Source organism: Podarcis muralis, chromosome 9, assembly GCF_964188315.1.
Source record: "Podarcis muralis chromosome 9, rPodMur119.hap1.1, whole genome shotgun sequence".
Classification (NCBI taxonomy): Eukaryota; Metazoa; Chordata; class Lepidosauria; order Squamata; family Lacertidae; genus Podarcis; species Podarcis muralis.
Window position 1 is genome coordinate 78,474,436 of NC_135663.1, and position 27,899 is coordinate 78,502,334.

A 27,899-nucleotide genomic window follows, 5' to 3' on the forward strand; every position below is an offset into this window, starting at 1 on the left:
GCTACCCCATTTAAGTCATTGCCGGCTTAAATGAGGATCTCTCCTTTCATACTTTTCAAAAGCCTACATGAAAACCAATGTAGACGTTAAGTGATATTTTTTAAGAAACCATTTCAGATGGGGAAATTAATGTACCAAGTTAAGTAGAAGTAATGTGTATAGAATAAAAGGCTTTTCCAATTTTTCCTAAAGGGTGTTTTCACTTGCAGTAATGAATGTGTTAAGACATGTATGAAAATGCATTAAAGGATCAGAAAGATTTCTCTTCAGGTACTTTAGGGTCCTAATAAATAATAAATCTGATGATTAACAACAATGGCACAAGGGAAGCACAGTACCAGGGAATATTAACCGCTGCATCCAGCTTTAAGAGCATACCAATTTTAATATTTTCTTTGTATTTTGAAGTAAAGAAAATGCAGGGAGGGGAAAGCAAGGCAAGGTTATATTCACAATGGAATCGGGTTCAAATACTTCTGTTATCATCAAAAGTAGAGCTGGAAATGCAATTTACTGCTAGTGTGCTCAGATGACGAGTGCGACATAGAACAGTTTAGTGATGTTTAAGCAGCCACAAAGGTTTGTGTTGATCAAGAGAGCTGAAGTAAGACCACCACCAGGGTTTTTCTCTCGGCTGGACCGACTGCCCTCCATCATCTCTTGGTTCTGGTTGGGCATGCTGAGCATGAGGGTCAAAGTGCTCCAATGGGTCATACTGCTCATATGCTGTGCCCATGGCCCCATGGCCAATTCGAGGGGGCTTACTAAGGAGGGGTCGCAAGACAAAGTCCACCCGTCCAGCCTTGGTCATCTTGGCAGGCAAAGTCACTTTCTTCAGGACTTTACTGTAGCCGCGAGCTTGAGCACTGACAACATATGTACCAGGAGGCAGCAGTCTCCAGTAGTCTCCGCCGGCAGCTAAAAGGAACAAATGTCTTGTTTTAAATTTTCAAACATTATAGAACGATACTTCCACATATGCATATTCATTGGTCTATTTCAGTAGTATAGGATTTATTGAAAGTGAGATGCTATGGAGATGGTATAATGTAGTCGTAGACTAGGACTGAGGGGACCCAGCTTTAAGCCCCCACTCTGGTTCTTCCTGCCTAAGTGCAGAATCTTATATTTGTCCCTGTTGAAATTCACATCTCAGTTCTAGTTTGAAACCATGCTCATTTAACTTTCCTGTCACTATATCCTATCACTTTCCTGTCACCACAGAGAAATTTACGGTCTGCAAATAAAAACATCCTAAAGATCCCAGGCCACAGAGAGGTTAGGCTGGCCTCAACTAGAGCCAGGGCCTTTTTGGCCGTGGCCCCGATCTGGTGGAACGCTCTGTCACAAGAGACTAGGGCCCTGCAGGACCTGACATCCTTCCGCAGGGCCTGCAAGACAGAGCTGTTCCACCAGGCCTTTGGTCAGGGCGCAGCCTGACCCCCTCCTCTGGCAATCTGCACAGAATTTTGCTTGATTGTTGCCATTAATTTGATTTTAATTTGATTTAGTTAATTTTATAATGAATGCTTTTAGAATGTTGGACTATTTTGATTGTTGTTAGCCGCCCTGAGCCCAGCTTCGGCTGGGGAGGGCGGGATATAAATAAAATTCATTATTATTATTATTATTATTATTATTATTAAACATTTATAGTAGTTTGGGACCAAGACTGGAGAACCACAGACATGGAAGCTTCTTTCCATGTTATTCTCACACAGGCCTGGGGAACATGTGGCCCCCAAAATGTTGTTGCCCTACAATCAGGGGCAGCTAATCCTACTTTGCCACCCTGAAGTTTCACCTACTGGTGTCAAGACTTCCACAAGAGTTCTGTGAATTCTGCTGTGTTGTGTCAGGGGCAGATGGACACCCCCCCCCCCGCCACGATTCCACTGCCTGAAGCGACTACAATTTCCATCGGCCCTAGTCAGCATGGCCAATGGTCAGAGCTGATGGGAACTGCAATCCAACATCTGGAGAGCATCACATTGGCTTTTCCCTTGTTTTGATCTTTCCTTTGATACAGTGGTACCTCGGTTTAAGAACTGCCCTGTTTATGAACTATTCGGTTTATGAACTCCACAAAACCAGAAGTAGTGTCCTGGTTTGCGAACTTTACCTCGGTCTAAGAATGGAAGCTGAACGGTGGAAGGGCACCGGTGGAGGGAGGCCTCATTAGGGAAAGCATGCCTCAGTTTAAGAACGGTTTCGGTTTAAGAACGGACTTCCAGAACGGATTAAGTTCATAAACAGAGGTACCACTGTCTTTTGATAGTTTAATTGATTGGTTACAATTCATGTCTGAGTTGTTTTATTGCTTTTGGATTTTGTAAATTGACTTGAAGGTAAAGAAGTTGTTGCATAAGTGAAGCAATTAATAAAATATTACTGTTTTCGAAATGAAAAAAGAATATTGTGATATTCAGATGAACCCCACCTCCCAGTTTCAGGCCTTAATTTGCTTCTCCATCCAACTCTATTACCTGCAAGCGTATCATGACGGATGCCTTTGACCGAAATTCGGGCATTCTTTATCGGGTTTCCAAATTTGTCAGATACAATCCCTTTTATTCCACGATGAGCCTACAAAGAAAGAGACAGCAATTTTAACAGGTAAAAGTTAATTGCTGATTATAGAACAAAGAAGAGATGTTGGTGAGTAAGGCTTTCCCTTGAGGGGTTGCCACAGAGCAGAGAGTGGATTTCCATCTATTGCTGCGAGATCCATCAATCTACATTTCTGTTTCAGGTGAAACTTTATGAGATGGCACAATACCGTCTACAGTACTGAAGTTGAAAAAGGTGGTTGAGCCCAGGAATGTTTAGAATTGATTATCATGTGAAGATTTATCTACCCATGCACAGAGTGGCCCTTTTTTGCGATGATTGGGATGCGGGGGTGGAATGAGGCAAAAGTTTTGACTGAGAGGACCCTCGGTTGTTCAGGAAATTTCCTTGGTTTAATGCTTCCCTGTGTGCTATATTCAGGGCTCTTTCTGCATGCTCTGCTACCGGGGGCAGAGAGCAGGTGGGGGCATGACACACATCCTGGGGGCCGTTTGCATGCCACCTGTGAGGGCTTGACGTGTATCCTGGGGGCATGGCGCCTGGCGCGCGGAGGGGCATGGTGCGTGTCCGGGGCCCCTGCTGCAACAACACCCTACCGGAATAGTGGTGCCAGGGGCGGTCCGCTCCCTCTGCACTCCCGTTCTTCCGCCAGTGCTTCCCAGACTTTATTGGGTGAGGTCAGTGTTTTGTTACAATGGCCTATGGCTAAACGCAAAGTGACTTGACTCAGTCATCTCTATTAGGGGCTCATTTATTCGCAGGCCCTTTTGTCTCGAGTGAGTCCCATTTGGATTCTCTAAAGCAGATCAGCTGTAAAATAAAAATAAATTTATGGGTCTGGACTGGACTTTGTATTGAAGGATGATACTGCAAATAAAACAGGGATGCTTAATGAGGAGTAACTTAATGCCCGTGAAGGGAAACGGGCATATTCCTAACAACTTTAAATCCCTATTATGACCAGGCTCCTCAGAACAATACACAACAGATACCTGCTAATGACCTGGTAAGGGATGTCTTGTTGCTCCTAATTTTGCAGCCACTTATTGTTCAGGTAGACTTGCCAGGCCACTGATCTAAGATAGCATTTGCTTCAAAAACAGAAGCTGCAGCCTCCCCAATAAGGGTTTCAAGAAGGTCTGTTCTGAAGTGCCCTACACAAAAATGACTGTAAAAATGATATTTGAATTCAGTGCTTTTCTTCTAGAAAAAAGGTGCCTGTACTGCCTATCCTTCAGCACACCCAGAAAAAAAACACTGGCTGCTTCTCCTCACTTCTCTGGCAGCGGAGGCAATGGGGGCTCATGGCAGTGCCCCTTGGATTCCGCTACCCGAGGCAGCTGCCTCAGTCTACTTCATGGACAGGCCGGCCCTGCCCAGAATGAACAGAATGGAAAATGAGCACACGTAACTGGCTTGACAGCAGGAATTTGGACACTGCTTGCCCTCGGTCTTCAGCTATAATCTCAAATAAGGGAGGAAGTTACATCAGAGTTATCTGTGGACTGCTACTTGCAGCCCATTTGTGGAAAAGGCAGCTGGGTCCCTTGGGTCAAATCGTGTCACAAACTTTCCCTGGTGAGCAGCTCACTAAAAGGAAGGAGAAAGAAAGAAGTCACAAGAAACTCTACCATTTCTATGAACTTCAGAAGAGCTTCTTTGTTTTGCTGCCAGAGTGAATACAGTTCTTCTTCCAGGGGAAACTTCTCGCAACCAAGCTCCACCGTAACTTCGAAGCAGTTTGTGTGAAGGTAGTTAAAATCTGCCATTCCTTGAAAAGAGGAAGATTGGAAGGTTCATCAGTAATGGCATTTGGTGGGGGCATTTTGATACGACACTAAAGCAACTTGGAGCCTCCCAGGGTTTAGTTCAACAACAACAACAACAACAACAACTATATATATATATATATATATATATATATATATATATATATATATTCATACATACACCACCCATCTGGCTGGGTTTCCCCAGCCACTCTGGGCAGCTTCCAACTGAATATTAAAAACAATACAGCATCAAACATTAAAAACTTCCCTAAACAGGGTCGCCTTCAGTTGTCTTTTAAAAGTAAAATAGTTGTTTATTGCCTTGACATCTGCTGGGAGGGCGTTCCACAGGGCAGGCACCACCACCAAGAAGGCCCTCTGCCTGGTTCCCTGTAACCTCACTTCTTGCAGCGAGGGAACGATGGTGGTGGAGACGCTCCTTCAGGTATACTGGGCCAAGGCCATTTAGGGCTTTAAAGGTCAGCACCAACACTTTGAATTGTGCTCAGAAACGTACTGGGAGCCAATGAAGATCTTTCAGGACCAGTGTTATATGGTCTTGGTGGCCACTCCCAGTCACCAGTCTAGCTGCCGCATTGTGTGAATGTGGAACAGAAAACGGGAGATTCGTTTTGGAACAGAATCACATTCTAATCAATGTAGATTTCGAGTTCCACTCTGGAAAATTTGGGAGGAATTATGGCCATCTGCCATGGACGCTTTAGTTGAGATTCCTCCATTGCAGGGGGTTGGACTAGATGATCCTTGGGGTCCCTTCCAACTCTATCATTCTATGACTCTGTGAGTTCATTCTGTTCTGCAAAAACTCTGGAATGGATTTGTATCATCTGGAATAGATCCCACAATCCACTGTGGTTATCTCTGTGCCAAGTGGGTAGCAGTCTCCCTGCTTCCTGGTACACAGGAGGTCTCACTGAGGGTGGGGGAGGGACCACTTCCAGGCTCCACTAGGACTTCTTCAGTCCATTCCAAATGCCCAGTTCCCTATTCAGATAGTCATGTCTCCACATGGGAGGTGGGTCCAGTGTAGCTTGAAATCGCCTGGTTCACTCGCACTTTTCGCTTGTCTCATTAGCCGTTCTGGAAACAGATGCCTGAAGAACAACGATTCCTCAGAAACCTTCCCATTCACCCACAGTATCAGCCAGAGAAAGAGCCTATTGTCTGGCTCCTGTCCCTGGCAAAGCGTTCTCCCCTTAGGGATGCCATGCTACGTTTTTGTTAGGGTGAATTGCTGGAGTAGATTACAGCTCTTAGGAGGTGCACGGATGCACTTTGTCTCTAGTGCGCATGCAGATAAATATCTGTGCGTGAAAAATACAGCACCGCCTGCCATTTCTGCCTGACTGTTTTTAAGGAAAGGGCTGGTGTTGTGATGTTCTTGTAGTTATTATCTGTATGTTTTACTATATCTTTTATATTTGTGTGTGTTTATATGTCTGTGTGTTTAATCAGTGCTTTTTTTTCTAGAAAAATAGGTGCCAGTACTCACCATGAAGCTGTTACAGTAAGCGTCACACTTTTTAACAACAACAGCAACAACAACGAGGTGCCAGTACTGTGTACCCTCGAGTAACCCCTGAAAAAAGCACTGTTTTAAATACTAATCAGTGTTTCATTGCTTTAAATTTTATTTTTTTCTATGCTTTCAGCTGTTTCTGTTTTATCCATAAGCCACCTTGGATCTCTTTATAGAAAAGAGGCAAGATATAAACATTGTTATTGTTGTTGTTGTTGTTTCACACTGTACAGTTGCTAAGATATTTTGAACTATCCATAACAGATTGTGGGGCAATTATGTGTCCACAGGTTACAGGGAACCAGGCAGAGGGCCTTCTCGGTAGTGGCTCCTGCCCTGTGGAACGCCCTCCCAGCAGATGTCAAAGCAATAAACAACTATTTTACTTTTAAAAGTCATCTGAAGGCAGCCCTCTTTAGGGAAGTTTTTAATGTTTGATGCTGTACTGTTTTTAATATTCAGTTGGAAGCCGCCCAGAGTGGCTGGGGAAACCCAGCCAGATGGGCGGGGTATAAATAATAAATTATTATTATTATTATTATTATTATTATTATTATTATTATTATTATTATTATTATTCCCTGCTTCCAGTGAATCACACTTTTGGCTCTAAATTCAGCAGAGGACAGATTACTGCAAAACAAGCGAATAAAGCAGGTAGTGATGTGTCTTGTCAACAGTGTGAAGTACATAATTCTTGGTAAGATAAAAACACATCACCGTTTCCATCTGTGAAATGCTGGCAGATATATCATTCTCTCCCTTTTAATACATTTGGTTTGATGGATCACAAATTAGTCAAGCCTACATTAGAGCCAGTGTGGTGTAGCAGTTGGAGAATTAGACTAGGACTTGGGAGACTAGTCCTTAGGACTAATCTATACTGGTGAGCTATAACATTATAAATGCGGTATAAAAATGCGACACCAGCAGCCAATGGGAAATTGCATTTACAGATATAACTTTTTTTCTTAGCATTTTTTTTTTATCAGTGTTGATCCAGCCTTAGATTCAAATCCCCACATGAGGCTCGCTGGGTAACCTGGGCCAGTCACTTCCTCTCAGGCTAACCTACCTGACAGGGTTCTTGTTGTGGGGATTAAATGAGGAGCAGGAGAGCTACCTTGAGTTCCTTGGATGGGAAAGTGGGATAGAAATGCAATAAAGAACAAATCAGCACACTTAGCCAAAGTTTCTCTTTCTCAACTCGCAATAGCTTCATTGACATACTACGATGACACTGACCCATGGAATTCTAAGAATTGCTATAATATGTGAAAATATTGTGTGGTTTGTCCATCTTAAGAGTCTATTTCATAGAATCTTAGAACTGGAAAGGATCCAAGGGTGATCCCTGCAATACAGGAATCTCAGCTAAAGCCATCCAACCTATAAAAACCTTCCAGGATGGAGAGTCCAGCACCTCTTGTGAGAGTCTGTTTCACTGCTGAACAGTTCTTACTGTCAGAAAGTTCTTCCTGGTGTTTAGACGGAATCTCCTTTCTTGTAACCATTGATTCAGATCCTACCCTCTGGAGCAGGAGAAAGCAAGCTTGCTCCCTTTTCCATGTGACAGCCCTTTAGATATCTGAAGATGGCTATCGTATCTCCTCTCTGTCTCCCCTTCTCCAGGCTAAACATACCCAGCTCCTTCAAGCGCTCCTTGTGTAAGGCTTAATTGCCAGAGCCTTGATCATCTTGGTTGCCCTCCTCTGTACACATTCCAGCTTGTCAACATCCTTCTTAAATTGTGGTGCCCAGAATTGGACACAGTATTCCCAGGTGTGGTCTGACCAAAGCAGAATAGAGTGGGACCATGACGCGGGTGGCGCTGTGGGTAAAACCTCAGCGCCTAGGACTTGCCGATCGTATGGTCGGCGGTTCGAATCCCCGCGGCAGGGTGAGCTCCCGTCGTTCGGTCCCAGCTCCTGCCCACCTAGCAGTTCGAAAGCACTCTTAAGTGCAAGTAGATAAATAGGTACCACCTTATAGCGGGAAGGTAAACGGTGTTTCCGTGTGCTGTGTTGGTGCTGGCTCGCCAGAGCAGCTTCGTCACGCTGGCCACGTGACCCGGAAGTGTCTGCGGACAGCGCTGGCTCCCGGCCTATAGAGTGAGATGGGCGCACAACCCTAGAGTTGGACACAACTGGCCCGTACCTTTACCTTTACTATGACTTCCCTTGATCTGAACACTATGCTTCTGTTGATGCAGCCTAGAATAGCATTAGCTTTTCTTGCTGCTGCATCACACTGCTAAGCTTGTGGTCCACTAAGACCCCCTAGGTCCTTTTCACATGTACAACTAGTAAGCCAGGTGTCCCCCATCTTAGATTTGTGCACCTGGTTCTTCCTGCCTAAGCGCAGAACCTTACACTTGTCCCTATTGAAATTCATTTTGTTAGATTGTCCCTAATTCTCCAATCCATCAAAGTCATTTTGAATTCTGATTCTGTCTTCTGTGGCATTAGCTACCCCTCCCAGTTTGGTGTCATCTACAAATTTGATTAGCATCCCCTCAATTCCTTTGTCTAAGTTATTTATAAAGACATTAAACAACAACAGGCCCAGGACAGAACCCTGTGGCACCCCACTTGTCACTTTCTTCCAGGATTACGAGGAACCATTAATGAACACTCTTTGGGTTCAGTCAGTCAACCAGCTACAAATCCACCTAACAGCTTCCTCATTCAACCCACATTTTACCAGCTTCCTCCTGAGACTATTATGGAGGACTTTGTCAAAAGCCTTACTGAAATTTCCTTTGAGAATTTAAGATTAGAAACTTCAGACTTCTTGCAGAGTTATCAAATTGCTAAAGAGATGTACCTCCTGCAAAGCTGTACCACTCAGCACCATTTATGATGCCTCCTCGCTTCACAAAATTTCCACCACAACGCATTTCTGACTTGTCCGAGATGCCAGGGTGTGCATCTGCGTAGGCTTTAGACAGCAATTTGAACATCTAAAAAAGAGAGAGAGTTGAATTATTTTTATTTACTCCAAATGCTGTTTGCCTTCCAGTTGTTGAAACACACACGTTGCAAGCACATGTCCATTAAATTCCTGATGCTACCACTTGCATTTGGACATTTCAAACAGGTTGTGACCTGCACAGCAGCCCACCAGTACTGGGATATTATGGGAAACACCCCCAGCCTATTCTAGTTAAATGGGCTGAAAATGTTTGGCATAACGTTTTGGCTGGTTTGCTGGCTTGCTTGTTTCTTTATTTAAATTTAGACAGAGTTTGATTGTTGGTGGGGGAACCCTCAAAGCCATTTACAAAAAGATAAAAAAAAGAAAAACAAGAAAATTTTACAGTTTCTGATCCTGTATAATTTCCTATCATGTTACTGTGTTGCTCACTTCATTTCTTCTTTTAATGAATGAAAAAAAGAGAGGAAGCAGTCTAGTTTTGAACCCGAAGAGATTCGTTTGTAGGTGCAACAAAGGAACCTTGATTGTCAGTCTCCCTCCTGGATCCTTGTCTGTTGTGTGTGAAGTTTTTGTTGCTATTTTAGTTTTACATCAGCAGAGTGAGGATTCTTGGTCATTATTTTTTTTTAATTACCATATTGTCATTAATAAAGATTCCACATCTGTGTCTACCCACCACTTAGAATTTGTGTGTTTTAAACTGCAGCACAATTTCTAACTGCAAATGCTTCGGGTTGTTATGCTTATTTTCATTAGTCGCCTAATAAAAATATATTCTCTAGGCAACGAGCAGTGATGGTATAAAACAAAGTTTAAAAACCTCTCTTATATGTTTCCAAAGGTGTTAAATGCTCAGCATTTCTTTGAATAGATCTGGCAAGCGAAGTCACAAATGCCCATTCCAGGGCACCTCTGTTCTCTTGGCATAAATTAAAAAGGCTTATTTCAGCCCTGGTTTGATGTCAGTTGTACTAGACTGCAGATATTCTGCTAACAGCCTTTGAAAAACCTTAAGAGAAAGGCACTCAGCTGTGCATTTGCCTAGCTAAAATATTCTGGTGGTGAAGTGTCTGGAGGAGAGAAACCAGCAAATGCTATGGAGGCACAAAGAAGCACATGTGCCGTGGAGATTAAGAGGGGGAGACAGCAAGGCCCAAGGACTTGTGACCGGGCAGCCGGCAGAGGGGCTGCAGCTGAGGAGCAGCTTCTGGATGAAGGGCAGACTGGCTGCAGCAGCAAGAAGATGCAAGCCTCCCTTGGTGAAGCACATTTCACTCCAAGTTCTAGGTTAACTAATAGCAGGAACCACAGACAAAGCAGGCTGCGGGCCGTTGACTAAAACGCATTATGCTTCTCCTTGTTTATATTTTGAGGTCCACGTCACATAGAACCCAGAAGTGGCAGCAGTAAAGATGGTGTCGGGTGCTTTGCCTGGAGCCAATCTAAAACCTTGTCAACAGTTTTTGCCTTTGCACAACAACCTGAAGCAGGTGGCTCACACTTTGTTGTTGCTTCTGGGTAGTGTGTGAAGCAGCTGTGGATAAGGAACAAGGCTAGATTTTTCTGGGCTCCAAAAGCCAAGGCTGACAATGGGCAAACAGATCCTGAGGGTTCCCATCTTACTGCTTTGTGGGTCACAAATGCCTTCAGAGCTCCAGTACGTCTCTAAGGTTCAGAGCTATCTGGTGAGACTCTCACCCTTTTTGGGTTGGGGGCTTCACTTTCTTAGTGGCTGGGGCCCCCGCCCAATGTATCTCCCACCCCACCTTTATCCCCTGTTGGGCTGAGGGACACTGTGCCCTTAGCTCTCCCCTCAATACCCCACGCTGCCTGACTAGCTCCCCTTTCAGTTGGATACCCAACACTGCAGGGTGTCAGAGAATGCCTCCCAGACTGCTCCATGCACTGAAATGAGGCTATCAGGTCTTCATCTATGCCAGGACTCGCTAGAACTGGCAAAGTTGCCTCTGAGAAAGACAGCGTGCATTTTCCTCCTGACTGAATGGCTACAGCACAATCCAACACATCTGGAATTAGGCAGCAGGACATTCAGGTTAGGTGAATCCAGTCTTGAATTGGCTCCAGCACTTGATCAAACTGTGGGAGCCCTTGACTCTCCCATCAGGTGCACCAGCAGAGCCTGGTCCAAACTGACTAAATTGCAGATCATGCTTCAGAATATTTATGGGAAATTATTTTTCCTGTATCTATTGAAATTGAAATACTTTATTGTCACTTGTACAACTTGTATACAGTGAGATTACACGAGCACCCCCCCCCCACTCAGCTCTCTTAGTCTTACTTCCCCTCATTTACTGGCGCACACCCACCAAACCCAAAAGTCAGTTGCCCTGTTGTTATCTTTTCATTCAGCAGCCTAACAGCCCATGGATAGAAGCTGTTCTTTACCCAGTTGGTGCGACTAATCATGCTTCTATATCTTCTGCCTGAGGGCAGGAGGTCAATAAAGTGCCGGCCAGGGTGTGAATCATCCCTGAGAATTTCCCTCACTCTCCTGAGGCAATGTTCTTCTGCTATTTCATCCAGCGGATTCACATGACAGCCCATAATATCTTATGCTGTATTCACCACCCTCTGTAGGCACTTCCTATCAGTTGATGTCAAACCAGCGTACCACACCTACATCTACATACCTATTGTGAGATCTGCTGGAGTCAATCAATCAGATTCTGTGTTAGGAAAGAAGAACTAACTTTCCAAACAATGAGTTGTGCACCTGGACCCTTGCCTAGGACAGGGAGAATGTGTTTCTGCAGAAAAGCTAGCATTTGTAGCTTTAGAGACAGAAAGATTTGTGCTTGTGTTCTCAAGAACTGCAAGTCCCTGGGTTCCTTGTGCACAGCAGGAGAGGGATGCAGCCGCTGGAAGGGACAAAGCACCCATAATAATCAGGGACAGTGATAGCCAGTGATGCTTTTAGGAATCACAGGCCCAAAATCTATGTGAGTAAATGTGTCGTTCACACAGCATACCACTGTTTCTGGGACTGGCTATACATATCAGTCAAGGAGTCAGAAATGCAAGGAAGTTAAATAAGGGGAGCTAAACGACACCAACAATCCTCTAGCCTTTTCCCAGAAAAACAAGCCATTTTGCAGTCTGACTCGGGTAATACACTAACTAGGGAAGTTGATGAATAAGATGATTTCAGTGTCGAGACTGTCTTTGGCAAATGATGAAGACAATGGGCCGCAAGCATCACGTGACTCCAGTCTAATGCTTTCAAAAGACAGGTAATAGCACCATTAGCATCACCACATTGAAAAGGCTCACAAGAAACAGGAGAGAATAGAGCTGTACTGTCTGATTCATGTTTGTTTGTTTGTTTGTTTGTTTGTTTGTTTGTTTGTTTGTTTGTTTTGGCAAAGATCCAGCCTTGCGAATAGTGTAAAGGGCCACTCATTAAAAACTGCACATGCTAGACAAGAACCCCAGAGTGGATAAGGCTGCAATGCCATGCTGACTTAGGGGGAAGTAAGCACCACTGAACAAAGCCAGCCTAATCTCTAATGCATAGGATTGCTCTGTGAGTCACTTAGCTATTTTGTCTATCAAGTATATATTTGCCAGAAGAAATTGACCTTTGGGAGATAATTCATGATTTTGCAATGAAAAAAGACCATAAAAACAAAACTTTGAAGGGAATGGCATGCTTTATAAAATGTTTGCAGCCTTGTGAATCCATTAAGGGGGTGGTATTCAAAACATTGGTGGTATAATTCCTTTACTGAGACCAACACAAAAGTTACAAAAATAACCCAAAAAGCAAAATAACAGTAAAGAAAAAATGTGTGTCTTTTGGGGATTAGTAGACAAACACTAGCATTGCCCATGGTGCAATTTCAGAAATGTTAGAAATGTCATTTCAGAATTTGGAGAAACACTTTTCTTCCATGACTCATGAGATTGAATGTATAGGATAGGATTATGATATATGTGTGGGAAGAGACCCATATTCCAAGTCTATACTGGCCTTCCCAAAATGATGGCTGGGCCCTGAGAATCCACACAAAATATCTTGGGCCCCATCTTATAGACATCTTACCTGCTTGGTGTGATGAATCCAGATATATAATACTACATGTATGATTGCCTTAAAAAGGGTGGGGAGCATTTTATGATATAAAAGTGAATTATTTCTCTTGTAATTCAGCGATTTAAGGCAATAAAATGCACAAGAGGGAAATGAGAAATGTGCATTTTAAAGTTCTTCAGAGCATAATAATCTTAGACAAATTTACTTGGAAGGAGATCCCATAGGTTTCTAAATAAAGATTCTTTGGCAGTTGCAACCCCAAAGAAAGTGAGTAAAAGGGCTTCTTCTGACAGACTAAATAAAAATGACATTACTGCCCCCTTCTGTTGCCTTTTAATTTTACTCAGAGCTGCTCTTTCAATGTTTCCTGCTGATCCTGGGGACTAAGACTTGGCTTTCCTGGGACAATGGATTCAGACATTTTCTTCTTAAATACAATGACTCTTGTTCTAAACTGCAATGGAGGTGCGTGGTGAGCCATTTAAATGCAAGCAATTGCTGTTTGTAGAACTATCACACTTTTCTTGTCAGGCAATTCTTAGCAAATTCTTTGGTCGGCCATTTTGCAAATTCACACAGGTTCGCATTATTCCGAATGGGTCTGTCATGCAATATTACCTTTTCATCGGGGGTGGGGGAAAACATTTTCTCTTCCAGGGGGTGTACAGAGTAATCATAAGGGTAGGAAACAACCAGGTCCCCCCCATGGAGACTGGCAGACAGGACAAACGGGATAGATTTGATCCACTTCATCACAGCTTTCGTCTCAGGGGCAACCTGAAGAACATTTTAAAGTGATCACATTAAGATGCATTTAATATGGCCTCATTGAGATCTTATGAATGGAAAACACAGCCTGAAGATTACCGCTGGAACATTTTAATGAAAGTGCTCTGTGTAAAGAAGGATATCACCGTAGCTCATAAAATTAAGAACTGAGGTCATTTTGACACGCATTACTGAAATAAGGCAGACTATGCACCAAAGGGTATTTTAGCCCCGATGATTTAAGGATATTTTAAATGTGCAATTAGATACAATGTTAGGGGACACGGGTGGCGCTGTGGTCTAAATCACTGAGCCTAGGGCTAGCCGATCAGAAGGTCGGTGGTTCGAATCTCCGCGACGGGGTGAGCTTCCATTGCTTGGTCCCTGCTCCTGCCCACCTAGCAGTTCGAAAGCACGTCAAAGTGCAAGTAGATAAATAGGTACCACTCCGGTAGGAAGGTAAACGACGTTTCCGTGCGCTGCTCTGGTTTGCCAGAAGCGGCTTAGTCATGCTAGCCACATGACCCGGAAGCTGTACGCCGGCTCCCTCAGCCAATAAAGTGAGATGAGCGCCGCAACCCCAGAGTCGTCCGCAACTGGACCTAACAGTCAGGGGTACCTTTACCTTTTTAGATACTATGTTAATGGCCTATAAAATAGAACATGTTTCATAAACTTTTGCAATCCATACCTTACCCCACCAGTAAGACTGTGGAACTGGGAGGTGGTCAGTACGAGCCCCTCGGATCCTTGATAGCCTGTAAGCTTCAGACGTCAAATCTGGGAAGTTCCTGTTAAGATCCAGATTCTGCGATGTTTGTCTTCCATTCGTCCATCCATTGTAGCCAGCCCCCTGGTCAAGCAGTGAACAAAAGGATAAGCTCCACAACTCTGGTGCTACTTTGAGATGGTGCACTGAAGCACCAGAGAAAATCCAGAAGAGCCACAACAGCAACTAACATGTAATCTAAACAAAATAGTCACAGCTAGAAGTGGGCCTGCTTGCCGTGAAAATGAAGTAGAAAACTCAAGTGGTCAGTTCAGATATTGGGGTGTCTGAGGGGGCCTCCTGCCTGCACTACTTTGCCCTGGTCACTAAGGGGAGGAATTTTACCTTAGGGGGAAGCAGAGGGGAGGAGATGGCAATTCCAAAAGTATCTCCTTTGATTCATCTTCCTGCACATGTCTTTGAAAACTGGAGAAGACACAACATATTAACGTTGCAGGATCTCCTTCTACCTGGGATTATGGGGGGGGGGGGAGAGAAGAACTGTAGCTTGGGTGCTACAGCCTTACAGAGCTGAAGGAACTGCTGACCACAAACTCCTGACCAAGAAGCAGAAATAAATTGTTCTGGATGACTCAGGTAAAAAATGCAAATCACACACTATTGCCAAAGAAAAGCAAAAGAGGTTTTTTAGTTTTTTAAATATTGTTTTGTGAATTCATTGTTAAGACACCTTGGGCACTATTTTTTTTTTAGCACTATATTTTTTCAAAACAAAACAAAAGTTCTGCCCAATCCCCTGCTAGGTATTGACCTCTTCTGCTGCGAGTTCATATCCATCTGGATTCATGGAAGGAAGGAGATGAATTCGAGTGTTGTTGATCAGCGTCTGGATCCTGGAATTCCCAGTAAGGTATTCAGAGCACAAATACTGGGCAAGGTAGATCAGTAATTCTTTGCCCACAACTTCATTTCCATGCATGTTGCCGATGTATTTAAACTCTGGCTTAACTGTGAAGAGATGGACCAGGATATGTTTTATCTGGCTTTCAAGATGACTTTCAAGAAGCAGACCGTGAGACTTGGCTCAGTGGTCACTGTGGTTTGTGCTGCCCTCATCAAGGTGTCTGCCACAAACTGCCAAAGTAAGAACCACTGGGGGACATTTGATCTCTCCCTGCCCCAGACTGGCCTTCTCATGCCTCAAGGTGAGAGGCGCAGACGTGCCACCACCAAAGAGATCTGGTATAAACATACAATAAGTCAATAGTTCATTATGGTTATTTGACACGCTCATTCTATAAATATTACAGTAATTGCACACTGCTATTACTAAACAACAAAATAAATACGTTTAATTTAGTCGTTATTCGCTGATGCGGGTCTCAATCCCTAGTGTAGTTAACAGTAAGGACAGGAGTATTCTTTCCAGTTTGCCATGGTTCAAGCAACGCCAATATTCTGAACAAATTTCATATATCTCTGGTGTCCATTACTCACGTAATTCATGGTGTCCAGGACTTGTAGAAAACTCAATCACAAAGAGGTCTTTCCCTTCAAAGCTGCGGCCGATACTGTACAGCTTAGCAATGTGGGAACATCTGGATGCTACCTTTTTCAATTCTCTCACCATTTGTGAGTATGAGTGGTGGGTGAACTGAATGAAAGTAGGAACCTCACTGGGAGCATCTTCCACAAATTCAGTTTCCCCTGCAATGCAAGACAATTGATGTAGCTGTGTTTGCTCACTAATTTTTATGCCCATGTAGAAGATTATCCCAACATCTGAGGACATAACACAATTGGGACAAATGTAATTCAAAGAAATGAAAAGATATGTGTAAATCAAACATGATAGCCAATTGTAAGTAGGTGGTTAATATTCTATTTTAGGATCACACTTACCCCATGTTAAGTCATCCTGTTCCCTGGGTTGCAGGCAGACTGGTCCCTAAGGAAAATATGTCTCTGAGAACTATGTCCAGGAGACCTTCTTCTCCATCATGCTCTGTTTGTGAACATCTCAGAGGCATTTGGAATCTCATAAAACAAGTCTTGTGGCATCTTAAAGACTAACAAGTTTGTTGTGGCATAAGATTTTTGTGGACTACAAAAAAGTAATCTGAGCCCGCAGAGTTCCACAAATTTTAACAAAACACCAAAGCAAAAAACATTTTGTCAAGCCTAATAAGCAAAATGAAAATAATCTGAGCATATACAGTTTTACATTTTAAGCTCACTTCCACTTAATTCATTATTGTTTTTGCTCACTTCCTGCCTTGGATCAATCACCAGCTCTCAGGCTAGCCTACCCCACATGGCTGTTGTGAAGTATGAAGGAAGAATAAAATGCTTGCAAAAGAGATCTTCATGCTTGAAGACATAAAATTTTGGTTCCTTTGGCTAGAGTGATACCTCTTTGTACTATAAAGAGACATGTTTTTCTGCTCCCTCCTGATCAAATGATTGCAACTCCAAGACATCAACTAATCTTAATCTGACCTTTTTGGCATTAAAATCACATTGAGATTTCACCAATCTGTGTGCAGGATATGTTAAATCATCAATTTATTGATTACTTTCTACGCAATTGCCTCAAGGTGATGTACAATAAAAACCTTTGTGCCAACTGGACACCAAATACTTTATTTCATTCAGGACTGATTTACATGGACCTAAACAGATGTCAACCCAAGGTGGTTTTGTACAGGCTATGCCAGTAATCTGGTTAGTTTATTTGTGCATAAATTATCAGCTACATACCTAATTATGTGACTGGCTTCTCCACTTTCCTTCTTAAAAGTCTGGCCGATTGGCAATCCAGATGACAAATGCATCATCTGATTCAACTCAGGTTGAAACAAGTTGATTTCAGCAACCAATATTCAATTGTAACAAAATGAGTAACTCAGTTGACCTCTAGTCCAAGTCCCTAATACATTGGAATTATATCGGTAGGAATTATTCTGTAGCCTACAGACATAAATACTTCGGATTGTGGCCAGGGCCTTTAGGTCTTTTATTTACAAGGACATGCCAAATTTCTAGGCCTGCTGACTGGATCTGATCGTCGCAGCATAATATACCACATGCAGACATGGCTTTGGTTCTTACCTCGCAGCTTTGCTAATGGGTCAAAGCATCCTTCCACTTCATCGACGAAAAAGCGATCGCAGTCTAAGAAATATGGCCATGCCATGTCAATCGCATCAAAGGCAGGAAGGCAATTTTTCCTCAGAGCTTCACAAACTTTACGACAAGGCTTAACAATTTTCCCCTCTTCACATTTTGGGGCCATAATAGAGCAGCCTAGAATCCTTAGATCAGGATTGCATTCTCCCTGCAGCAAGTTATGGAGCACACTCATCAAGATATATTCGGAGCTGTATTCAATCACTCCTCTGGACTTCTGATCCAGCAAATTAGGGAAAATTGTTTTTGAATAGGACACATCATTGCAGGATCCCAAGCTGATGTCCACGCATGTCGCTGTAAGAAATCAGGAGATAAGTAAACAAATGTTTCTTGTTAAGTATTCTACCTAAAACAGTCTAGTATTAAACATAGGACTTTCCTTGAATTTATTCATCAGTGGCTTGTCTGGAATCTCTTCACAGGACTGAGGCATCTAGGTTGTTTAGGGCTTTAAACATGTTGGCACATGGGACTGGGCCCAGAAGCAAACTGGCATCCAGGATAGCTATTTTAAAACAAGGGTTCCATGAGCACTATTATTATTATTATTATTCAGGAAGGTAAATAGTGATATGGCAAAGCACCCCTATGTTGAATATGAAGAGGTTCATAGATATGTTGGCCAAGTTCCTACATGGGTGAAGTAGTAGCATTAATTACTCTGAGTGAAATATGGGCACTTTTGTCTCTCTTTGTGTGAGAAAATCTAGGAAGATTTTTCAGTATTTGCACATTAGATTAAAATTCAAAAAAGGAACAAAAACAGATATCTTACCTTTATTTTCTGATGGGGTTTGACACTGAGCTGGAAAACAAAGGTGGAGGGTGGGGGGGACAGGTTGTCATGAAATAAATTAAAATGTGACTGCTTCAAATTGCAGCATATTAGATAGAATTTTTACACAACGAAACCATTTTTACACAACGAAACCATCTGCCTACCCGAAAATATTAAATGTATAACTTCTGCTTTGAGAGTGAGTTCAGTGATTGGATGCCAAATCTGAATGTCCATGAAAATGCAGAAACAACTTATGGTCTGTAACTAGCTCAGGCAGAACCCTCATCATCAGTTCGTGTAACTTCACATACTGTATTAAAGATTCAATATTGTAGGTTAAATCTGCACTTTAGTCACTAGGTGGCAATACAGACAGCAGCAGAGAGAGTTAAATCATTTCCAAAACTCATTCTCGGATCTCATCATTAGTACATGATGCATAGAAAGTCCAGGGAAGAGGAGGGAAAGTAGATTGATGAACCAGAAAACATATACAATGGTACCTCGGGTTAAGTACTTAATTCGTTCCGGAGGTCCGTTCTTAACCTGAAACTGTTCTTAACCTGAAGCATCACTTTAGCTAATGGGGCCTCCTGCTACTGCTGTGCTGCCGGAGCACAATTTCTGTTCTTACCCTGAAGCAAAGTTCTTAACCCGAGGTACTATTTCTGGGTTAGCGGAGTCTGTAACCTGAAGCATATGTAACCCGAGGTACCACTGTAATAGACATAGATCTTTAAAGGAGCCTTTGCAGCCTGCAATTTACAAAACTGCTAGAGGCTGTGCTCACATTGCTTACCAACACCACAAAAAAACCCCTCCCTGGCCAACCCCCTCCCTTTACACCTCCCCCAATCTATGGAGGTTGCCAGGATTTTTGTTAGGGGCAGGCAGGACTTGGGGGGGGGGGGGACTTTGGTTAGAGGCGACAGAACCAACGTGATTGGTAAGTTACTTAAGCATTTCTATTGTTTTACTTGATCTAGGGGGGCAACTGCCCCCCCTGGCTACCCATGCCCCAATTCCTTCTCCTTACAGATCACCCAAACCCTGACCCATCCTTCACAGATGCCAAAGCCATGCCCAGATAATTCAAAGCGCAATAACACCTGCACCAGCAGCTGGTCGTTCCAGTAGGGTTGCCAAGGAAAAACCAGTACACCCCGAAAGTTATTGAGGTTTTAGGAAGACCTCAACATTGTTGAGCTTCTTTTTAGGAAACCACCGAAATTGTTGTTGAGCTTTTCTTTACAAAAACGATATAAACTGGATTTTTCGATTGACTTGCCTAAGACCCAGGATAAAGCACCACCTTTTGGAAATGCTCCTCCCCCCCCCCCACTTATTTGTAAGCCAGGCTCCTTGGAGTACAGGAAGTACATTGCTAGAGAATTTATTGGCATATAACTCTTATTTGCAGGTGGCGCTGTGAGTTAAACCACAGAGCCTAGGACTTGCTGATCAGAAGGTCCCCGCGACAGGGTGAGCTCCCCTTGCTCGGTCCCAGCTCCTGCCAACCTGGCAGTTCGAAAGCACATCAGAGTGCAAGTAGATAAATAGGTACCACTCCAGCGGGAAGGTAAACGGCGGTTCCATGCGCTGCTTTGGTTCGCCAGAAGTGGCTTAGTCATGCTGGCCACATGACCCAGAAGCTGTACGCCGGCTCCCTCAACCAATAAAGTGAGATGAGCGCCGCAACCCCAGAGTCAGCCACGACTGGACCTAATGGTCAGGGGTCCCTTTAGCTTTACCTAACTCTCATTTTGCTTTGTATTTATGTACTTATGCCCAGATTGTGGCCTTATAAATGTATATTGAATTTATTCTTTTTTGGCCAACTTGTTGATAATTGTCATGACATGGTCTGTATTTTGTACATTTGTATTTCCTATGTTCTGTATTTTGATGCTTTGAATGTTAGCTGTTAAGTCGCTTTGGGCACAGTTCATTGTGGAAAATTGGCAGTAAAGTAAACTCAATCAATTAAGAGTTGGCGGCTACAGCAGTGGGGTGTTTGTGGGAGAAAAGGCGTCTTTCTCCTGTGGCCAGCAGAGGAGCCACAGGAAGGCCTGCAAAGGCCACTCTGCACTGATAGAGCCTCCCCCTTCCCACCCCACCTGCTTCTGTTTGCCCCTCACAGACCTTGGCTGCTCCTTTGCCCCCACAATCTGCCCAACCCCTCCCCTTACAGCTCTGCCCATAACAGGTGGGGCAGACCAGGGCTCAGCTGCCTTCCCTCAGCCTCAGCCTCCAGCACTGCTGTGGCCTAAATGGCTGGGTGAGTGAGAGAGTGTCAGTGGAGCAGGATGGTCCTGGCTGTTCCTCTGCAGCTCGCCTGGGCTTCTTGCTCGCCTCCCTGCCTGCTGTTCTGCAAGTCATGTTGCACATTGCATGGCCACCGGCTTCTGCCCTGCTGAGTATGTTATCTTGATATTGGGGTTTTAGTGCGAAATTGTGGTCTTACTTGTTGCAGGCCTCCGTGAGTGATGCATACTAGGGATAAGGGATGTGGGTGACACTGTGGTCTAAGCCTCTTGGGCTTGCCAATCTGAAGGTCGGCGGTTCGAATCCCTGTGACGGGGTGACCGCCTGTTGCTCTCTCCCAGCTTCTGCCAACCTAGCAGCTCGAAAGCACACCAGTGCAAGTACTTAAATAGGTACCACTGCGGTGGGAAGGTAAACAGTGTTTCCATGCGCTCTGGTTTCCATCACGGTGTTCCGTTGCACCAGAAGTGGTTTAATCATGTTAACCACATGACCAAGAAAGCTGTCTGTGGACAAACATCAGCTCCCTCAGCCTGAAAAGTGAGATGAATGCTGCACCCCATAGTTGCCTTTGACTGGACTTAACCGTCCAGGAGTCCTTTGCCTTGCCTTACCTTAGTAGAGATATGCTCTGAGTGTGCCCCAAATAACACGGCAAATTGGAGTGATTCTGGCAGGTTTTCATGTGCCCAAATGGAATTAACAAGGCTTCTCAACGCCCCTCTGTGCCCTTGTTTCCCCTCAAAGAAGTTAGATGTGCAGCCTCCCCCCTGCCCCAACTTTGCTTTTTCTTTTCTTAGAAATGAAACCAGACTGATTGGGGAAACGCCCAGAACTCTAGAGGGGGTGGAGAGGTAGAAGGGATCGACAGACGTTTAATTATTTCCCCAGTGCACTGCAATCACAGTGTTTGCGGGAAAAGATGTTGAAGTAAATAAACAGTTGTTCTTCAGCTGGGTTGTCATTTGGCTATGAAAAGCAAGCAGCTAGAGTAGACTGCTGGGATATCTTGCTTCCTTCCCAATCATTCTTCCTCCTCCCAAACAATTAAAAATCATTTCTTTCTCTTTCTCTTCTTCACAAAGGGCACTTTCAGAAAGGACTGAAAAGCATGATTTCCATAGATAGATAGATAGATAGATAGAGATAGATAGATGATAGATAGATGATAGATAGATAGATAGATAGATAGATAGATAGATAGATAGATGATAGATAGATAGATGATAGATAGATAGATAGAGATAGATGATATAGATAGATGATAGATAGATAGATAGATAGATAGATAGATAGATAGATGATAGATAGATAGATAGATAGATAGATGATAGATATAGATGATAGATGATAGATAGATAGATAGATAGATAGATAGATAGATAGATGATAGATAGATAGATGATAGATGATAGATAGATAGATAGATAGATAGATGATAGATAGATAGATAGATAGATAGATAGATAGATAGATAGATAGATGATAGATAGATGATAGATAGATATAGATAGATAGATAGATAGATAGATAGATAGATAGATGATAGATAGATAGATAGATAGATAGATGATAGATAGATAGATGATAGATAGATGATAGATAGATAGATGATAGATAGATAGGTATAGATATGAGAAAATCACCTAGCAAAAAAGTCCCTGGACCTTTTGTAGGAACTTCGTTGAGTTTCCTACCCAGGACTGCCTCCTCCATCTCCCCAGTTTTCAAACTGATTTTGCCCATAACAAACTGAGGGAGAGAACTTGATTGTCAATTTAGGGTGGGAAAACAAAAGTGTGAGCTTGTAGGAGAACTGCTGTGTCTATTTTTTCTGAAATTTGTCAGTCTTCATCCCCTCAGAAGAGGGGGCCTTGTCTTCAGTTTTAAATTGTCTTTGGTTTGCATCTACCGGTAATTCAGAAAAAAGTAGAGACTTAGTTGGGCAGTACCCAACTAAGCAGCTATGCTAGTGTAACAACATTTAGCTGCACAAGGTATTTTCCCTGTCCTCTTCTTGTGCCAAATTTTGTCCAGGGGTTCCCCCAACTTTCTGGAGCAGATTTATTTATTTGGGGGGGGGGGAGTGCAAGGAATGGGGAAGTTACATTGCACAGCTAAACGTTATTGCACAAGCATAACTGTTCACTTGGATACAGCCCTAAAGATTCCCTAAGCAAAAAAACCCTGAATGGATCTGCCTGAAATCAAGCAGGTTTAAACCACTCCTTTGATTGCAAATTTCATCCACTTATGTGAAATGGGGGGTTTAATAGCAAGTTTTATATCTCCCATTATAGTCAATGGGAATGAAACAGCTTCAAATTTAACATATCAGAGTTGGACCCAAATACTGAATCAAAATGACACAGCACAGATTCAAAATGGGTGGAGCTGTTTCAAAGGACAGCAGATACAAGGCAGATATTGTGGCCACTGCACACATTAAAAAAATGGGATGTACATTCCAATGCGGCATAGCTAAATAAATAGTTTCTCCAGCTTTGTATTTCTGGAATTTACCCTGTAAGAAATGATGGATGGATGACAAATAAACCAACAGAAATTATCTCTGCACATGGAAGGAAACTTTCTCTAAAACTTAACCCTCGGTTAAACTTAACCAATCTAACTTTCCAATATGACTTGTAGCGTAGCCCAGATTGCTAAAGAGATTGCAGGATATGTGGTACATACCTCCACCTTTGGTGGGAGTGCCCCCGGTTTAATCATTTTGGTTGGCAGTTTTCAAAGAAACTGAATTTACTGTACAGTGGTACCTCAGGTTAAGAACTTAATTTGTTCTGGAGGTCCGTTCTTAACCTGAAACTGTTCTTAAGCTAAGGTACCATTTTAGCTAATGGGGCCTCCCGCTGCCACCACGCCACCGCCACACAATTTCTGTTCTCATCCTGAAGCAAAGTTCTTAACCTGAGAAACTATTTCTGGGTTAGCGGAGTCTGTAACCTGAAGCGTCTGTAACCCGAGGTATCACTGTATTCAGTTTGCCCCACAGCTTTCCCTTTTGCCTTTGTTTGAAGGTAGTAATAATGACATGAAATCCAACAAACTTTAAATTCTGCAAGCCTTTCTATAGTCCAAAAATAGAAAACGTTATCTGGCCTCTGTATTTCCTCATGACTGAATAATGTTTGGAACTTTGCTTTGCTAGAAAAGATAACTTGGCATTTAGGGCTATTAATGGCACTGCAAAACTGGTCTCTTTTCATTCTGTATGGGAGGAATTCATCTTTTATGCAAATACCTATCAGTTGCATCAAATGTTACCTGCTGCTTCCCTGGACTTATGGAGCATGTAGTCCTTAAAAAAGCACTGACATCATCATCATCATCATCATTATTATTATTACTACTACTGCTGCTATTATTATTATTATTTGTAACTTTCATGTACCCTTTACATATGCACTATTGACCTGAATCCAATATCCTGTGTTTGTGATCCAGAGTTCTCTTTTGTTTTGTTTTTTATAAGCTTGCTTATACAAAAATCCAATAAAAATATTAAAAAATAAAATAGAAATGATGGATGGACATAATGCACAATGGTAAGTGCTACAGCTGGATAGAAAGGAAAAATAAACAAAGAAAAGGAGGCAGGTTTTCCAACTTCCTCTCCTTTTCCCCTGATGGGGCCTCACCATGCCTGGCAACATGACTGGAGCCTGTGTCTGCCACTGAGCTGACCCAGCGCTTAGAAGTAAAGATGGGGCTCTTCTAACTGCTCCTGCAAGCTACAGCTGGGGCCTTAGCTACCACAAGTTAGTTGTGGAGAGCTCTGGCCATGGCTGCCACCCTCCTCTTCTCTCTGGCAGTAGCAGCCCCAGGTAGCCAGATGACCCACATGTAATGGGGGGAAGCAGGGCTGGTCAGGGCCATCCTGCCCCTTGACATTTTGCCTCCTCTTCCTCCACTGCAAGCATGCCATAGCAGCAGCACTGTCGCCTCCACAGCTGTGCTATGCCACCACCAGCAGCAGCAGTGGCAGGTCATACCTGTGCCAGAGGAGCCAGCGGGGGCGGGGTGCCTACAGCAGTGGTGGGGTGCACTCACAGCAGAAGAGGAGGCAGCAGGAGGCAAGCACACACTCCTCAGACCCACATCTGCTGTCTGAAGAGCCCACCTCACGTTGCCTCATGGTTGGGGGGGCCAACTCTGGGTAGGTTGCTCCTGGGCCTTAAAATAGCAACTCAGTTTACAGAGATATATGGAGACAGCTACGAATAAACTGGGGGTGCTATGGATATGTGTGTAGGTCTTTTGTCTTAAGGGATGGAGGTACCACCAAAATTTAAATTCCAGTTTTTAATTTTGAAATTTGCACCCATATATACATTAGCATGTATGTTTTATGCAAATTCGTTTCCTCTCTTTGGTGATGTTTATCCTCCTTGTGGGACGCGGGTGGCACTGTGGTCTAAACCACAGAGCCTAGGGCTTGCCAATCGGAAGGTTGGTGGTTTGAATCCCTGCGACGGGGTGAGCTCCCACTGCTCAGTCCCAGCTCCTGCCAACCTAGCAGTTCAAAAGAACGTCGAAGTACAAGTAGATAAATAGGTACCGCTCCGGCGGGAAGGAAAATGGCGTTTCTGTGCGCTGCTCTGATTCGCCAGAATCTGGCCACCTGACCCAGAAAAACTGTCTGCGGACAAATGTCGGCTCCCTCGGCCAGTAAAGCGAGATGAGTGCCGCAACCCCAGAGTCGTTCGCGACTGGACTTAACTGTCAGGGTCCTTTACCTTTACCTTTATCCTCCTTGTGGTAGTGCATAAGTGGCCACTCTAGGTCATTGGCTGGATGGATGAATGAGAGAGAGAAAATCCATCTAGACAAATGCCCTTGCTTAGTAGGACCTCTAGATCTGTCAGTGCAGATGCAATTTGCTTTGGCTTGCTTCACTGCTGTGGAGTTGCACTCCTCTTGAAGAATCAGGTGTGCAGCTAGGTAGTGTTCCTGGACCCAGGTTTACTCCTGAATGCTCAGGGAGCTGCTGTGGCAAGGACTGCCTTTGCCCTGCTGAGACTGGTACACCCGCTTCAGCAATTTGTAAAGAAGGCAGATTTGACCATGGTCACACATAACTGAGTCACATCAAAGAGTACTATAATGCTCTTCATTTGGAGATACCTTTGAAGAGTGTCCAGAAACTTCAGCTGGTTGCAAAATGCTGCAGTCAGACTTTTGACTGATTCCAGATACTAGGAACATGTGACTTCTTTGCTAGATCTTCATGACCTGCTAGTCAGTTTGTAGGTCCACTTCAAAGTGCTGGTGACTTAGGACTAGGATACTGGAAGGACCATCTCCCACCTTAGGAACCTGCCCATTCCCCAGCGTCACCAGGATAGGCCCTGTTTCATGTCAGGCTGACCTTGCAGAAACAAGGCTGGCCTGAGACATTTTGGCGCCTGAGGTGAACCACAAGGGAAGAAGGGGTGAGTGAAGATCTACATCAGGAACCTGGGGGAGGAGTAAAGATCTACATCGGGAACAGGATGGGGGATCAAATCAACCTTATCCAACAGTTGTGGGAATCAAAGGCCATGGGGGGTAGGGCTGGGCAGAGAAGAGGCCTGCTCTGAATCCTGCTGGATGGACGCAGAGCCCAGGAGAACCCAGCAGGCAGCCCCCCATCATTTTCTCCCTAGGGGTAGGAGACCAGCAGTACCTCCTATTTCCCCAAGAGGCCGCTGTAGAGGCAGCATTGGGGGGGGGGCTGCCGAAGAGGGAGGTAGATCTGACCTCCAATGAATGTGCTGTAGCCATTGCTACCACTATGACGGCAGCAGTGGGCGATGCATTCCTTGGACGTCTGATCTTTTGCTCCTGTGGGTCCTGCCACCTGAGGCAGTCACCTCACCTTGCCTTATGGATGGACCAGCCCGGCCCTAGAGAGACAAGTGGCCACTGTGAGCCGGAGCACCTTTTTCCAGGTTAGACTGCCATGCCAACTGCAGCCCTACCCGGATACGGTAGGCATAGAGCTGCCTTTGAAAACAGTGAAGAAACTCCACTTAGTTTGTATGATGGCTAAAAGACTGTTAACTGAGCACATCATATTGCTTTGCCATCTTCACCAGCTCCCAGTCAATTTTTGGCTCCAAGTCAAGGTGCTGGTTTACAGAGCTTGATGCTGGATAAGATGCCCATCCTTTGAAGCCAACCTTCCCCATTGGCTCAGATTGCCCAAGGAGGCCAGTTCAGGGTTGGAGCAGGTTCCTTGGCTCTGAAAGACCCATGGGATGCCACGAAAATATGCCACGAGGGACCCTGCTGCCTGTGTCGCTGGCCCAAGCCTACCAGCATTAAATGTCAAGGCTGGGATCAGTTCCCTGGCTGCGTTCTGGGGGCAGGTTGTGGAACTGGGTACAATGAAGGGAATCAGTTCCCTCCCCCGAAACTTTTTGAGCCGCCACAAATGCTTCCGAATATTTATAATAATAAACAGAAAGAATGGAGATGAGTATCATACAGGAGGAAAAAGATGTTCTTACAGAGTTTGCCAACCTGGTTCTGAAAACCTGGTTCTTGAAGGCAGCGAGGAGAAGAAAGATGAGCAGAGCCGCCGCCCCCCACCCTTTTAGCCCCCTCTTTCTGCTTCCTCCAACCGGGAGCTGAAGTCCCCTTATGGCTTCCCAGGGCCCGATGGAGCGCGCAGCAGACGGAGGCACCGGGGAATGAAACTTACTGGTTTTAAGAAGCCCTTTCCTCCTTCTCTCTTTTGAAGGGGGCCACGCTCAAAGTTAAATGCACAGGAGACCAAAAGCGCGCACATAAAATCACAGGCGAGGGACCGTCCCCTTCGATTAGTGAGTCTGGCCAAGACTCTGTTCCTGGAAAGAGGAAATCTCACGTCTCTCCGCATCCTCCGAGGCTCCAGCCGCTGCAGGGACGGTGCAATCCTGCTGTGCTCTGCAGGAGGAAGCCCTTGAGCCGGCGCTTCAATGGCCAAAGCGCCCCCTCCCCGCCCAGCTCCCCCTCTCCCGAGGCGCCGCTTTGTGGCTGATCGCCTTACCTTGAGCCCCCTGGCCGGGCTGGCAGGCGGGGGCGGCGGCGGGGTGCAGGGCGCCCACGAGCGCGCCCACGAGCAGAGGGAGCCACATGCCGGGGCCCTTCGCGCGTGGCCGACGCCGTGATGTGGCAGCACCGGCCAGCGGCTCCTCCACGTCGATGGAGCCACACGCGCGCGCTGCTCTCTGGCCAGCCGCGAAGGGACCGAGCGCGCTGCAAGTGCGCGCCCGCGTATTATGGGATATACGGCGCGG

General features: G+C 44.5%; 1 protein-coding gene across 1 annotated transcript; it reads right to left on the reverse strand.

The window, feature by feature from the left end:
- Positions 1–365: 365 nt before the first annotated feature.
- On the reverse strand, positions 366–27,835 carry CPZ (carboxypeptidase Z). The gene is made up of 11 exons (XM_028744190.2): positions 27,650–27,835; positions 18,343–18,372; positions 17,487–17,861; positions 15,873–16,082; positions 15,187–15,383; positions 14,337–14,498; positions 13,496–13,654; positions 8,710–8,845; positions 4,203–4,342; positions 2,487–2,586; positions 366–918 (listed from the first exon to the last, which is right to left on the reverse strand). The coding sequence occupies exons 1-11, from the start codon at positions 27,735–27,737 to the stop codon at positions 554–556; spliced, it is 1,962 nt and encodes a 653-aa protein (XP_028600023.2). The 5' UTR covers positions 27,738–27,835; the 3' UTR covers positions 366–553.
- Positions 27,836–27,899: the final 64 nt, after the last annotated feature.

Coding starts and splice junctions, on each gene's coding strand:
- CPZ (XM_028744190.2), bottom strand. CDS start 27,737: ATGTGGCTCCCTCTGCTCGTGGGCGCGCTCGTGGGCGCCCTGCACCCC. Junction 8,846..13,495: donor CCCCCACCCCCGATGAAAAG/GTAATATTGCAT, acceptor TCTCTTTTTTAG/ATGTTCAAATTGCTGTCTAA. Junction 2,587..4,202: donor TTCTGAAGTTCATAGAAATG/GTAGAGTTTCTT, acceptor CTTTCTTTGTAG/GCTCATCGTGGAATAAAAGG.